Here is a 12,445-nt window from a genome sequence, read left to right on the forward strand (position 1 = left end):
AATTGGTTTTGATAAGAATAATTGATCACAAATGTTATCTCTAGTCGTGAGATCTTCTTCAACCGTATGAACCAAATCCTTAAAGATATACTTGCATCTGGATTAGTCTTCTTCATTGGATAAATCTTTTCTTCGTCGATCTAGAAGCTAGGGTAGACTTTAAATTTTGAGTTTGGATATCTTTAGACTTTGACGATAGAGTCTGTAATTCTTCATACTAGACTAATGGAAATATTTTATCAACTTCAAAACAAATAAGGAAATTTTCTCCAACACTTAACGCATCAACAAATCCAAACGGGCCCAAAAAAGAATGCGTAGTGCTTCGGCATCAAGTAATGTACATAGAGATTAGGTGGACAAGTGGCTTCATCTTGAATTTTCTGATAAAGCGAGAGGATGAATTAGATCCAAGTCGTACATGTGAGTTTGTGATGTTCAGTGGTTCATATCGCGTTCTCGAGTTCGGCCCAAACCTCTATAGGTAGTATGTCAACCTTTCAAATAACAAACAACGCATAATTCACATTAGGAAAATAGAAAGTAAACCTAATATCTAATACGACCGGCCATTTTTGGCCGGCCTTCCACCAAAACGTCCTTGCAATTTTTACCATTGTTAGGTTACCCAAGTTCCTTAATTACACGGCGTGTAGCCGATGATTCGTTTTGGATTCGTGCATCCGAGTCTTCGAGAGAGAGAATCATTAATGAAACTAGTTTCTGCTAATGGTTCAATGCTTAATGGCGGAGCCACTTTAGGAATAAAGATGGATGTGAATTCCTCTCGTATGAAAAGGATAAAGTGCGAGAGACGCTTCCATGCGAAGCTGACGCGAGAGCCAACTGTTTATGATTTTTCCTCTCCAACCGTTTTATGATTAATTCGGTTTGTTGTAGAGAAATTTATATTTGCTATAATGATAATAATAGTGCAACTAAATGAAGATAAAGACACCACAAGACATTCATTTGAGTGCTATAATTTTCTTTTTCAATCACTTAAATGTCATAATTTCTAGAAAACGATTACTTGAGAATCGTAACTTTGAATATATCACTTGAGTACCAAAAAAATTTTAAAATGTTGACCCAAGTGTTGGAAATCTAACGTGGCATAATACTTATGGTGAACATTTCTAAAAGCTTATGGTACTCAATTGATCAATTGAAAAGTCATAACCCACTTAAGTGATTAGAATAAAAATTATGATATTTAAGTAAGCACTGTATACAAGATATGGTATTCAAAGGATTATAAAAAAATTATGACATTCAAGTGAATGATTTACGAAAATTATGACATTACCAGTATTATTATCCCCAATCGAATGCCACTTTTCCAAACACCTCTTAAGTTTTTCTTCGTTTCCTTCTTTGGGTTTGGTAAGTGGAAGTGCAAATTGGAAAAATAAATCAGCAATTGGTCTTAGCTATGTTGGAAAGTCTATGTACGGAAAGTCGTACCATGTGTCATCTTTAGATGAGACTATTCCTCTTGTTTTTTTTTTCAAAGAAATCGTCCGATTAATCGTCAACATATCATACGTAAGATAATTCGACTCTAAACTTTTCAATTTCACTAGTATTCTTAAATTTTGCGCAAAATACCGGTATAGTATTTTCGATTGGCCAATATCAAAAAGTTTATGATCAAATTAACATCCGTATAATAGGCATATAATTGAAAGAACAATTTCTTCCTAATTTTCCTTAGATTATTAGTAGATTCAGCTCAATTAACCTCCATTGCTTATCCTATTTGGCCAACAAGCCATCATCATCAATTATAACCAGAATACAACCAAAACTCGTGTCTATAACATGAGAGCTTCACCAACCCACCAGAAGATCGTGAGTCCCCACCATTGGAGAGGCTTCTGCTGCTCCTTTTCTTGATTCCCCATTTGCCCGTCTCCCTACCTCATTCTTCTACTTCTAGAAAAACGCCGCCTTTCTTTCTTTCTTTCTTTCTTTCTTCCGTCGCTCTTGATCCGACAGGCGTACTCGATTGCCGCGGATATCGGGACGATCTCGCCATCTCGAGAAAACGAATTTTCCGTCCTGTCCGGTTCGAGAAAGACGAACGCGAAAATTCTACGGCGTGGGAAGCAAGGATGGTCGTTTTACTTATCGCACTGAATCCGCCAAAGCCTTATTTTTCCAATTTTCGTTCTTTTCTCCATTTCTTGGCATTCTTCTTTTTTGGGTCGGACTTTTCCTCAGTGTGATTGTAGGAGGGGCAGTTAAGGCCGTTCGGACTTTTTCCTCAGTATGAACGTACCAGGGACAGTTACGGCCGAATACACGTAATGAGAGAGAGAGGGACAGGGAGAGAGACGACAGGAAAGCACAAGAAATGAAAATGAAACGCTGCGATGATGAGATGTCAAGACTCAAGAAAGCAGGCGAGAGAGAAGAGAGAGCCCATTCAAAGCCCCTGGCTTGCGCCGTCTTGGAGAGAAAATATCGTTGGCACCACGTTCTTGGTCGCCGATCGCTGCGTCGAAGGTGGGTTCTGCTTCGACTCGGTCTTCTGTAGCATAAACTATAAAGTTCGCATTTTTTTGGTTTAGATCGGCGGTTCTTTCTGGGGGCGGAGATTACATTCCGAGCTTCTGCGTAGCTGGGTGATGTTGTTGTCCGTACGAACGGACATCGTCGCCTGTGAGGAAGAGCTGGGCCCGATTATTTTATTCAGCTTCACTCCTCTCTTTCTTCTCCTCTCCAAGATTATTCTTTTCTTGAGGCTTTTCTTGGAGAAATCTCGCTTTTTTGGGGTCCTTCCTCTCTCTCCCCCCTCCCTTTGCATTGTCGCTCGCGACGTTCGCTCGGCTCATCTGTTGGCGCCCCTTCCCTTTTCTGGGGTGCTACCGGCGCGTTGGGTTCGGGCGTGTTCCTTCGTTCTCTGTTGTGGGGGATCTATCTGATGCCTTTCTGAGCTGTGTTTATGTGGGATCATCAGCTAAGGAAAGAGCATTGCTCGGTTTTAGCAATTGGGTCTCTCTGGCTTTGTGGTTTCTTTACAGTGCTCCGTGGCGCCGGTCCGAAAAAGAATTGATTGATGGCCGGTGGAACAAGAAGGAAGCTTCTTCTGAGCAAACTCTACTCCTTCGCATGTTGGAAAGGTCCTTCGCAACAAGATGATCCCCGAATTGGAGGACCAGGGTTTTCGAGGGTGGTTTACTGCAACGAACCGGAGTCTTTCGAGGCTAGCATTAGAAAATACGGGACCAATTATGTTAGCACTACAAAGTACTCGCTCGCAACTTTCTTCCCTAAGTCACTGTTTGAGCAGTTCAGAAGAGTGGCCAATTTTTTCTTCCTCGTCGTCGGGATCCTGGCCTTCACTCCCCTGGCGCCTTATACAGCTGTTAGTGCCATTATCCCTCTTATCATTGTTGTAGGGGCAAGCATGACCAAGGAAGCCATTGAAGACTGGCGGCGGAGACTGCAGGTGCTGATTATGCTTTCTCGATTTGACTTGTTTGTGTTTAATTATGTTCCACCCACCTTTATTATCTGTTCCTGAATATGAAACTCCATATTGTGCCGTATACTTGGCATCTTAGGAGCTGTGTGATAATATAGAAAGTTAATCTCCAAAAATATAGGAGCTGAACATTTTTCTGCTGAAGCTCTATATTTTGAAACCGCTGGGAAGATACATGTTTGGTAGCACCTTAAATTTGTGCGATGCATCTAGTTAAGCATTTGGCTATCATTGGATTAAGATGTGAAACAATTGAACTTTCCATTCTAGTAGGTTGTTGAAATTTCATGAGAGACAGCAATCTGCGAGCATTTTCATCTAAAGAAGAATCCCAAAAAAGATATCATGTGTGATGTTTAGGATGTTATCATAATGTATAAGACAGATTTGAATGCCAGCATCTTCCCTGATTTCATGTGGTACGTATGTTTACATGCATGCTTATAATTTTGAGTGCTATATCATAATTATTCTCACATACACATTAATTCTTCATTTCATTTTCAGTCTTTAGTAAATGTATATTAGAAATTACTTGGAGGGAGCAATCAGAAAGTGGAAATCTCAGACTAAAAAAGACGGAGATGCTTATTTAATGAATTGAGGATGACCTAAGGGTAGATTGTATGTGCTGATGATGACGATTGCTCTTCATTCATCTAAGTTGTCAAACCTAGCCTTCTTAACTGAGTAATTTGGCCTGTGATTTATTTTTCAGGATATTGAGGCAAATAATAGAAAGGTGAAAGTGCATAAGTATAATGGAGTATTTCATGACACTGAATGGAAGAACCTGAGAGTGGGAGATATAGTGAAGGTACAGAAGGATGAATTCTTTCCTGCAGACCTTCTTTTGCTTTCGTCTACTTATGAAGATGCTATTTGTTATGTTGAGACCATGAACCTTGATGGGGAGACGAATTTGAAACTCAAACAAGGTTTGGAGGTAACATCTGGCTATAATACGGACCAAATGTTCCGGGATTTCAAGGCAACTGTCAAATGTGAAGACCCAAATGCTCATCTGTATTCTTTTGTTGGAAGCATGGAGTTTGAAGCAAAGCAGTATCCCCTTTCTCTGCGGCAACTTCTCCTTCGAGGCTCGAAATTGCAAAACACGAATTTTGTATATGGGGCTGTCATATTCACTGGTCATGATACCAAAGTCATGCAAAATGCAACAGACCCCCCATCAAAGAGGAGTAAAATTGAGAGGAAGATGGATAGGATCATCTATCTCCTCTTTTCAATAGTATTTTCTATGTCTCTTGTTGGATCTATTTGCTTTGGCATTTGGACTAAAGATGACCTAGAAAATGGGAGGATGAAAAGGTGGTATCTTAGGCCGGACCGCTCCACCATCTTTTTTGACCCTAAAAGAGCTCCTGCAGCTGCCATCTATCACTTCTTGTCGAGTTTGATGTTATTTAACTATTTCATCCCAATCTCCTTATACGTGTCTTTAGAAATTGTCAAAATTCTTCAAAGCATGTTCATTAATCGAGACATTGACATGTACTATGAAGAAGCCAACAAACCGGCTCGTGCTCGCACCTCAAACTTGAATGAGGAACTTGGCCAAGTTGATACAATACTTTCAGACAAGACAGGAACTCTGACCTGCAATGAAATGGAATTCATCAAATGTTCGATTGCTGGGACAGCTTATGGCCGCAATGTCACAGAGGTAGAGAGGGCTATGCATAGGAGGAATGGCTTACCTTTAGCTCATGACAAGCTGAATGGCTGTGACGACATGGAGCGTTCACCTGGTACAGAGCCACATATTAAAGGCTTCAACTTTTATGACGAGAGGATTATGAATGGAAAATGGGTAGAAGTGCCTCATGCAGATGTCATACAAAACTTCTTTCGTTTGCTGGCACTTTGTCATACTGTCATACCTACACAAAGTATGGGACAAGTCTCATATGAAGCTGAATCACCAGATGAAGCTGCTTTTGTTGTTGCGGCAAGAGAACTTGGGTTTGAGTTCTACAAGAGGACACAGACGAGTATCTCACTTCGCGAGCTGGATCCAGAATCTGGAAGGAAAGTTGAAAGGTAGATGGAAATAAAAGAACGATCTTTTGTGATATCGGATAAACTTCCCTTGCTGGATGGCAATGTGCAATTTGTCTTGATATTTATCGCTCCTCACTAGAATAAGAATTTACTGCATTAAAGATCTCTCCACTTTATTTTCCTTTTTAACTGGAAAGATCTTTTTTCGCTATCAATCTCAAGTCCCGAAATGCATATTCTGTTTATGTTCTGTGGGTGCATATCTGAATTCTGACATTCAGGTTGATTATTTTCATTCTTAATCTCTAATATTCTTTTTGTATGCAAAACTTCCTGTTTGCAGGGTATATCAGGTTCTAAATGTCTTAGAATTCAACAGCTTAAGGAAGCGGATGTCTGTTGTTGTAAGAGACGAGAAAGGAAAAATATTACTGCTCTGTAAAGGCGCTGACAGGTTTGTTTTTAGGACCATGACTACTCAAAAGTTTTAGTATTCTTCTTCCTTGTGTTCTGTACCATCATTGGTGCATATTCAATGCAGTGTCATGTTTGGAAGGCTTTCCGAGGACAGCAATGATTATAAAGAGAGTACGTGGAAACACGTGGATGAATATGCTCATGCAGGCTTGAGGACATTGATACTTGCTTATCGTGAACTCAATGAGGAAGAATACCACAAGTTCAATGAGAAATTCAATGAGGCAAAGAACTCAGTTAGTGCCAATCGCGATGCTTTGATTGCTAAAGCGATGGAGATGATTGAAAACAAATTGACTCTTCTTGGTGCCACTGCTGTTGAGGACAAACTGCAGAATGGGGTGGGTTTCTTATATGCCTAATGCTGTTAAAGGAATGTCAGTTGGCCTTGGAAAATGCTTTGGCGCTTGAGAATAAGTTTTCCTCTTTCCTTCTTGTCAGGTGCCAGATTGCATTTTCAAGCTTGCCCAAGCTGGAATTAAGATCTGGGTTTTGACTGGAGACAAGATGGAGACTGCTATCAACATTGGGTACACTGAGATGTCATAGTTTCAAGATGAGTCTATCTATATTTGCGTGTCTGGTTTCTTCACTTGGAAAATAAATTTGCAGGATTGCTTGCAGTCTGCTCAGGCGAGGAATGAATCAGATAATAATCAGTTTAGAAATGCCAGAAATTGAGGCTCTAGAAGAGTCACATGATAGGGATGCTATAATGAAGGTATCCCTTTGAACACTAATGATTTCCAGTTATCTTTTAAACTGTTTCATCCACGAAACTATACACGCTCTCACCTGTTTATGAAGTGTTAGGGAGTATAGTTACAAGTCCACTGAACTATGCAAATATCAGGCTGCCTTATTTGCTTAGGGATTTTGCACGATTTAGTAAAAAAGTCTTGCCTAATTTAACTTGGTCTCGGTATCAATGCTAGAATGGTTCTACACCAGACATGATTTTGAAGCGAGATCTTGAAGACAGCAAAAGATGGAATTTTAGTTGGACACAAGAAATACATATTGAGCTTAACTTTGTAACAAACCATGGTTGAAGGCATCTTCAGTTTCAAATGAGTTGAAAAGATGCATCAACAATGAAAACGCAGGAACACTTAGCTTCCTCCTGAAGTGCTAGTTATGCATGCTGACTCAAAAATCAAAACTGTGGCTGGCTTTCCTCCAGTAAAATCAATTTCTAACTCGTTATACAATTTCATAATCCACTTAGATTCGTGGGCTTAGTGTTAATTATACCCGATGAAGTTTTCAGCGGTTTACAGAATGGACATCTGCTGCTCCTTGGCTCTGGCTGATGATTCCATTCTGTTGTAAGACGAAGAGAAGACAGTTGTATGACCTACCTTGTATATATATATATATATATAGGGAAACGTATGACCTAGTGTTGGCAGTGGGTAAATCCATAGGTTAAGATAATACTACATGGATACTAAATGAAGTGATGGTTGTCTTTTAGGCATCAAAGGAGAGTGTTTACGATCAGATCAGAAGAGGGATGGCTTCATTGGCTACATCAAGTGGCCCCCCCGAAGAATTTGCTTTAATCATTGATGGAAAATCACTTGTTTATGCTCTGGAAGATGACATGAAGAACACGTTTCTAAATCTTGCACTCGGCTGTGCATCTGTTATTTGCTGTCGCTCATCACCAAAACAGAAGGCATTGGTGAGTTATAATATTCGTTTCAACTTTCCATGCTCACTTGCATAAATGTTTTTTTGTGCTAAACTTAGCAAAACAAATGAGCCTTTGAAATAATTTGCAGTGTTTTATTGTAATAAACTTAGCATAATAGATGATCCTTTGAAATCATTTGATTTTATTGCCTGAACTGATAAAACATAGGTCACAAGGCTGGTCAAGTCTGGAGCTGGGAAAGTAACATTGGCTATAGGTGACGGTGCCAATGATGTGGGAATGCTTCAAGAAGCAGATATTGGAGTTGGAATTAGTGGTGCTGAAGGAATGCAGGTGCCTAACATGCCATTACAAGACCTTCAGAATTATGTAATCCACCGGCAACAATTGTGTTGGTTTCTGATGCCTTTTATGCTTCTCTTTGGTTGTTATTTAAACCCTTCAGGCAGTCATGGCCAGTGATATTGCAATTGCACAGTTTCGATTTCTCGAACGCCTGCTACTCGTTCATGGGCATTGGTGTTACAGAAGGATTTCGATGATGGTAAGTCCTTTTACGTATTGATTTGAAGATAAGGACATGATCATCTGTCAGCATGTTATTATCTCTTTGGCAAAACAAGGTAGATAAATAAGTAAATAAATAATTTGGTCTCTTGAGTGAGAGACAAGTATACCATTCATAGGATGAAGACAAATGTTGTTTTTATCAGGTAAAGCTTCGTGTGGTAATGTTGCTCAGGTTTTTTTTCTGCCAGATATGCTACTTTTTCTTCAAGAACATCGCTTTTGGTTTCTCCCTCTTCTTATATGAGGCACATGCGGCCTTTTCAGCACAACCCGCATACAACGACTGGTTTTTGTCATTCTATAATGTCTTCTTCTCATCGCTTCCTGTGGTTGCTCTGGGAGTTTTCGATCAGGATGTATCAGCAAGGTTGTGTCTAGAGGTATGCCTGGCTTCTTAATATGTAATTTCTATTACAGTTGGAAAACATTTTATGGCCAGGCTATTCATATCACGGATACCATGTGTTATGATCCTCCACAGACTATGCGATTGTGATTTTCTTTCCAGCACATGGACATAATTCGAGCATCCAGGGAATTTTTAAGTTCATCTTTTTTAGCTTTCTGAATGTCTTCGATTTTTTTTTTTTTTAATATGGTTAGAAGCTTTGGATTATCTTTAAGTCCTTTGAGATCTCTCAGCATCCTAGCATGGTCTTTGATCATTGGGACCTATTTGCTTTGCCTTCCGATGCTAATTGAGAACAGCTGAAAGCAGTATTGGATATTCTTTTGGTTTTCTTCGGAGTATTTTTATTTAGATCAATTCATATTCAACTTTCTTGTGGCAGTTCCCCCGGCTATACCAAGAAGGGGTTCAAAATCGCCTCTTCCGCTGGGTCCGGATACTCCGCTGGATGTTTAATGGGTTCTCCACCGCAGCTATAATTTTCTTCTTGTGCACAAGGGCACTGGAGCACCAAGCATTCAACAGCAACGGACACGTTGCTGGGAGGGACATCTTCAGTGCAACAATGTACACCTGCATTGTATGGTCGGTGAATCTGCAGATGGCATTAACTGTAAGGTACTTAACCTTAATACATCATATAGTCATCTGGGGCTCAATCATATTTTGGTACCTCTTCTGTTTGGTGTATGGAGCCATGTCTCCCACTCTGTCTACCACTGCCTACAAGCTCCTTATCGAAGCCCTCGCACCATCGCCAGCCTTTTGGGTCGAGACGCTTTTCGTGACAGTCTGCTCCCTTATCCCATATTTCACTTCATTAGTGATTCAGATGGAGTTTTTCCCCATGTACAATCAAAGGGTCCAGTGGGTCGGGTACAAAGCAAGATCAATTGATGATAGGTTGAGGTGAATGTGATTATGACCAACAGATGGCTTCTGGGTTAATTCATCCTGTAAATCTTGCGGTCCAGGAAATACTAATTCCTGCAGACCCGTTTAATTTTGTAGAATCGTCAGGGTATAGATTTTACGAGCATGGAAATCCACTCACTGGCTCGTGCCGAGCTCTGGATATGGTAGACAGAGTATATAGGTTTTGGAGATTTACCTGCTGTCATCAAGCTTCAGATGCGCTTGATTCTCTGTGGAGGAAAAAAATAGAGGAGAAAAAGCTGTACCATATGTTAGCTTTGCTGTAGATTCTGTAGATTCTCAAATTATGGGAGACCTATGATATACACAATCTTCTTCTCTTTGTAATGAATTAGAGTAGGCATATGTATTGTCATTTCAGGTTGGGCAGCTTCTTTTGTTATCATAAATTTATTTTGTCGAAGAGTGCCTCGCCACGTGTTAAACAATCAATTTGAAAAATATTATAGTTTTCAATTCACTGATTGGCTTCGTATACTGCACAGTCAGTGCCATGAAAACTGAATTATTTCACATATAGTATACTTAATAAATGTCCACATACTTTTTACAAACATCTCGTAAGAATTGTCTTTATTGATGTCACATTTCTCAACAAGTCGCCCAATTTGTATTGTGCTAGCGACGTTTGAATATTGATGTGTATGCCATATTTATTGGCCACATGCGACGCATTTAATTACGTTAGTTCGTAGCTGAATTGAATTAAAAGGGGAGTGTGATTTGGGGTCGATTTCATAGAAATGAATTTTATCTATTAAATTCTTTTGTTTAATTAAGTGATAAATATCATCAAACCAAATTCTTTTTATTTAAATTCCATGTTTAAACTAATACCATCTTTAATATCCATAAGCCTCTACAAGATGAATGCATTTTTTCGAGCTATTCTAAAGTACATTCAAGAAGTTCTCTGAAGAAGTCATAGAGGATTTTGTTTGCATTAAGAAAACATCCCATTTTCCCTAATCTCAATTTATTCCACATATCTACAACTTACATCGGACTAAATAATTGACATCAAACGTTTGTTCTAATTATTCACTAAATACATAGAGGTTCGACCCTTGTGCTGGGTGGCCTCGAGCTGGCCTTCGCACTAGGCGACAAGGGCGAGGCTCGACCCTTGCTGGATTTGGCGAGGTCGAGCCTCGCCCATGGCTAGCAAGGTCGAGCCTCGCCAAATCTGGTGAGGGTGAGCCTTGGTAGCTCGATGTGAGGCCACCCTTGCGGCTTGGGCGGCCTCAAGCTAGCCTCGCTAGCCGTTGTCTCTAGCTAGTTGCCGAGGTCCTGCAAATGAGGAGAGGAAGGAAAAAAGAAAAAAAAAAGAAAAAGAAAAAACTATCATTAAAAGAATTGTTCATGTTAGTATCGATCATGGCATGTTAGTCGGCCAACGTCTAATCAGCAAAATCTAGCCACAATTAGCTGAAAAGGATTGAATTGACACGAAGTAAAAATGTTTAGAACTAAATTGGCACAAAAAAAAAAGGTTTATGACTTAATTAACACAAATGAAAAAAGGTTTAGAACTTTTTAATACTTTTCCCCAAAGGATCAGCAATTCACGATTTTACTTTATCCTTTCTCTACGTATTTCACACCATAGCTCTTCTGGTTTTCTGCTACATGTGGCATCCTTGTTTTTTGTCCATGCTATGCAGGAAACTGAAGATATTTACCTTAAATAGTACACAGGCTTAAGGTAATGGCACCAACATTTTATTGCATCAACCGGACAAAAAGCAAGTTCGACTCCGTGTGGCGATTTGATTCGCACTGTGAAATCGGAAATCATGAATTGCCGAGTGAACGGATCATCTGTTAAGCAAATAGATCGTTTGTATAAATTCGGTGAGAAAATGAATAATTTACATACAGAAAACTTGGAGAAAGGGTTGGCCTTCAATTTTCTTTGTACAGAACTCTCCTTCTCCACCCTGGACAATAGCCTTGCAGGCCAGGGACACGTTCAAGCTAAATCCTAAAAGTCAACCAGGACCAAGTCAAATCATTCACAATCTTCCTTGGGCGGATCTCGGCTCACGATCGGCCACGGAAGCTGAATCGTGATGAACCGCCACCTCCTAAGCTAACGCAAGCCAAGAAAATCCACGGCGGACCGGGCCATGATGGTGGCGAACTCCTGGAAGCTGATGACGCCATCGCCGTTGGTGTCGGCCTCCCTCATCATCTCCGACAGCTCGCGGTACGTCAGGGGATGGCCCATCTTGGCCATCGCGCCAGCCAGCTCCGCCGGCGTGATGTACCCGTTGCCGTCGCGGTCGAACAGCTGGAACACCTCTGCCAGCTGCTCCTGGTTGATGAAGACCTGCTCGGTCATGTCAGGCAGCAGGGCGCCGACCAGCTCGTCGAACTCGACCGAGCCGTTGCTGTTGGCGTCCATTTCGGCGAGCATGGCGTGGATCTGGTCCCCGGTCGGCTTGAGGCCGAGCGAACGGAGGAGGGCGGCGAGCTCGAGATGCGTGAGGCTGCCGTCACCGTCCATGTCGAAGCGTGCGAAGATGTCCCGGAGCTGCTTCAGCTGCTCGGATTGGAGGGCAGCGGAAGCAGCAGCCATCGGGGAGGATCAGATCGGATGATGTCTGGTTCGTTTCTTTCGTTTCGTTTCGTTTCGTTTGAGACGTGGGGCTGAACTTTCCTTGTTTTTGTGGCGGAGGCCTATTAGAGAACGGCTTAGAATGGTTCAAAACCAGAATGCGCGTTGCGGTGGATATGGAAAAATGAAAACTTGCAGGGTTGAATGATCTTTGAGTTTTGGACACGGGTCGGAACTACATGCGATCCTTCGGCCAACTATCATTAGTAAAAATTAAAAAGGTTTTGCTGGCGTATCGGCTCCCGTTGACTATTC

General features: G+C 41.0%; 2 protein-coding genes across 4 annotated transcripts; one reads left to right on the plus strand and one right to left on the minus strand.

Annotated features, from left to right (window-relative positions):
• Positions 1 to 1,882: 1,882 nt before the first annotated feature.
• On the plus strand, positions 1,883 to 9,973 carry LOC104453848 (putative phospholipid-transporting ATPase 9). Of its 3 annotated transcripts, none has more exons than XR_005552900.1 (11): positions 1,883 to 3,457; positions 4,212 to 5,557; positions 5,862 to 5,972; positions 6,060 to 6,336; positions 6,437 to 6,525; positions 6,608 to 6,716; positions 7,473 to 7,682; positions 7,863 to 7,988; positions 8,101 to 8,199; positions 8,398 to 8,605; positions 9,017 to 9,111. XR_005552900.1 is itself a non-coding variant. In XM_039316710.1 (11 exons), exons 1-10 carry the CDS (start codon positions 3,065 to 3,067, stop codon positions 8,601 to 8,603), a joined length of 2,874 nt encoding a protein of 957 aa, XP_039172644.1. In that variant the 5' UTR covers positions 1,883 to 3,064; the 3' UTR covers positions 8,604 to 8,605; positions 9,017 to 9,154. The 3 variants fall into 3 exon arrangements, 2 of the variants coding, with proteins under 2 accessions (XP_039172644.1, XP_010066775.2); XM_039316710.1 differs by having other exon boundaries at positions 8,490 to 8,605; positions 9,017 to 9,154; XM_010068473.3 differs by having other exon boundaries at positions 1,892 to 3,457; positions 8,414 to 8,605; positions 9,017 to 9,973.
• A 1,417-nt stretch (positions 9,974 to 11,390) lies between these two features.
• On the minus strand, positions 11,391 to 12,368 carry LOC104453847 (probable calcium-binding protein CML15). The gene has a single exon (XM_010068472.3). The coding sequence runs from the start codon at positions 12,149 to 12,151 to the stop codon at positions 11,663 to 11,665; it is 489 nt and encodes a 162-aa protein (XP_010066774.1). The 5' UTR covers positions 12,152 to 12,368; the 3' UTR covers positions 11,391 to 11,662.
• Positions 12,369 to 12,445: the final 77 nt, after the last annotated feature.

This window comes from Eucalyptus grandis, chromosome 7 (genome assembly GCF_016545825.1).
Source record: "Eucalyptus grandis isolate ANBG69807.140 chromosome 7, ASM1654582v1, whole genome shotgun sequence".
NCBI classification, from domain to species: Eukaryota; Viridiplantae; Streptophyta; class Magnoliopsida; order Myrtales; family Myrtaceae; genus Eucalyptus; species Eucalyptus grandis.

Bases quoted from the DNA above. Each gene is read 5' to 3' on its own strand.
- LOC104453848 (XM_010068473.3), top strand. From the start codon at position 3,065: ATGGCCGGTGGAACAAGAAGGAAGCTTCTTCTGAGCAAACTCTACTCC. The intron at 5,973-6,059 runs GTTTGTTTTTAG...TATTCAATGCAG, and splicing joins CTCTGTAAAGGCGCTGACAG to TGTCATGTTTGGAAGGCTTT. The intron at 8,606-9,016 runs GTATGCCTGGCT...TTCTTGTGGCAG, and splicing joins CAGCAAGGTTGTGTCTAGAG to TTCCCCCGGCTATACCAAGA.
- LOC104453847 (XM_010068472.3), bottom strand. From the start codon at position 12,151: ATGGCTGCTGCTTCCGCTGCCCTCCAATCCGAGCAGCTGAAGCAGCTC.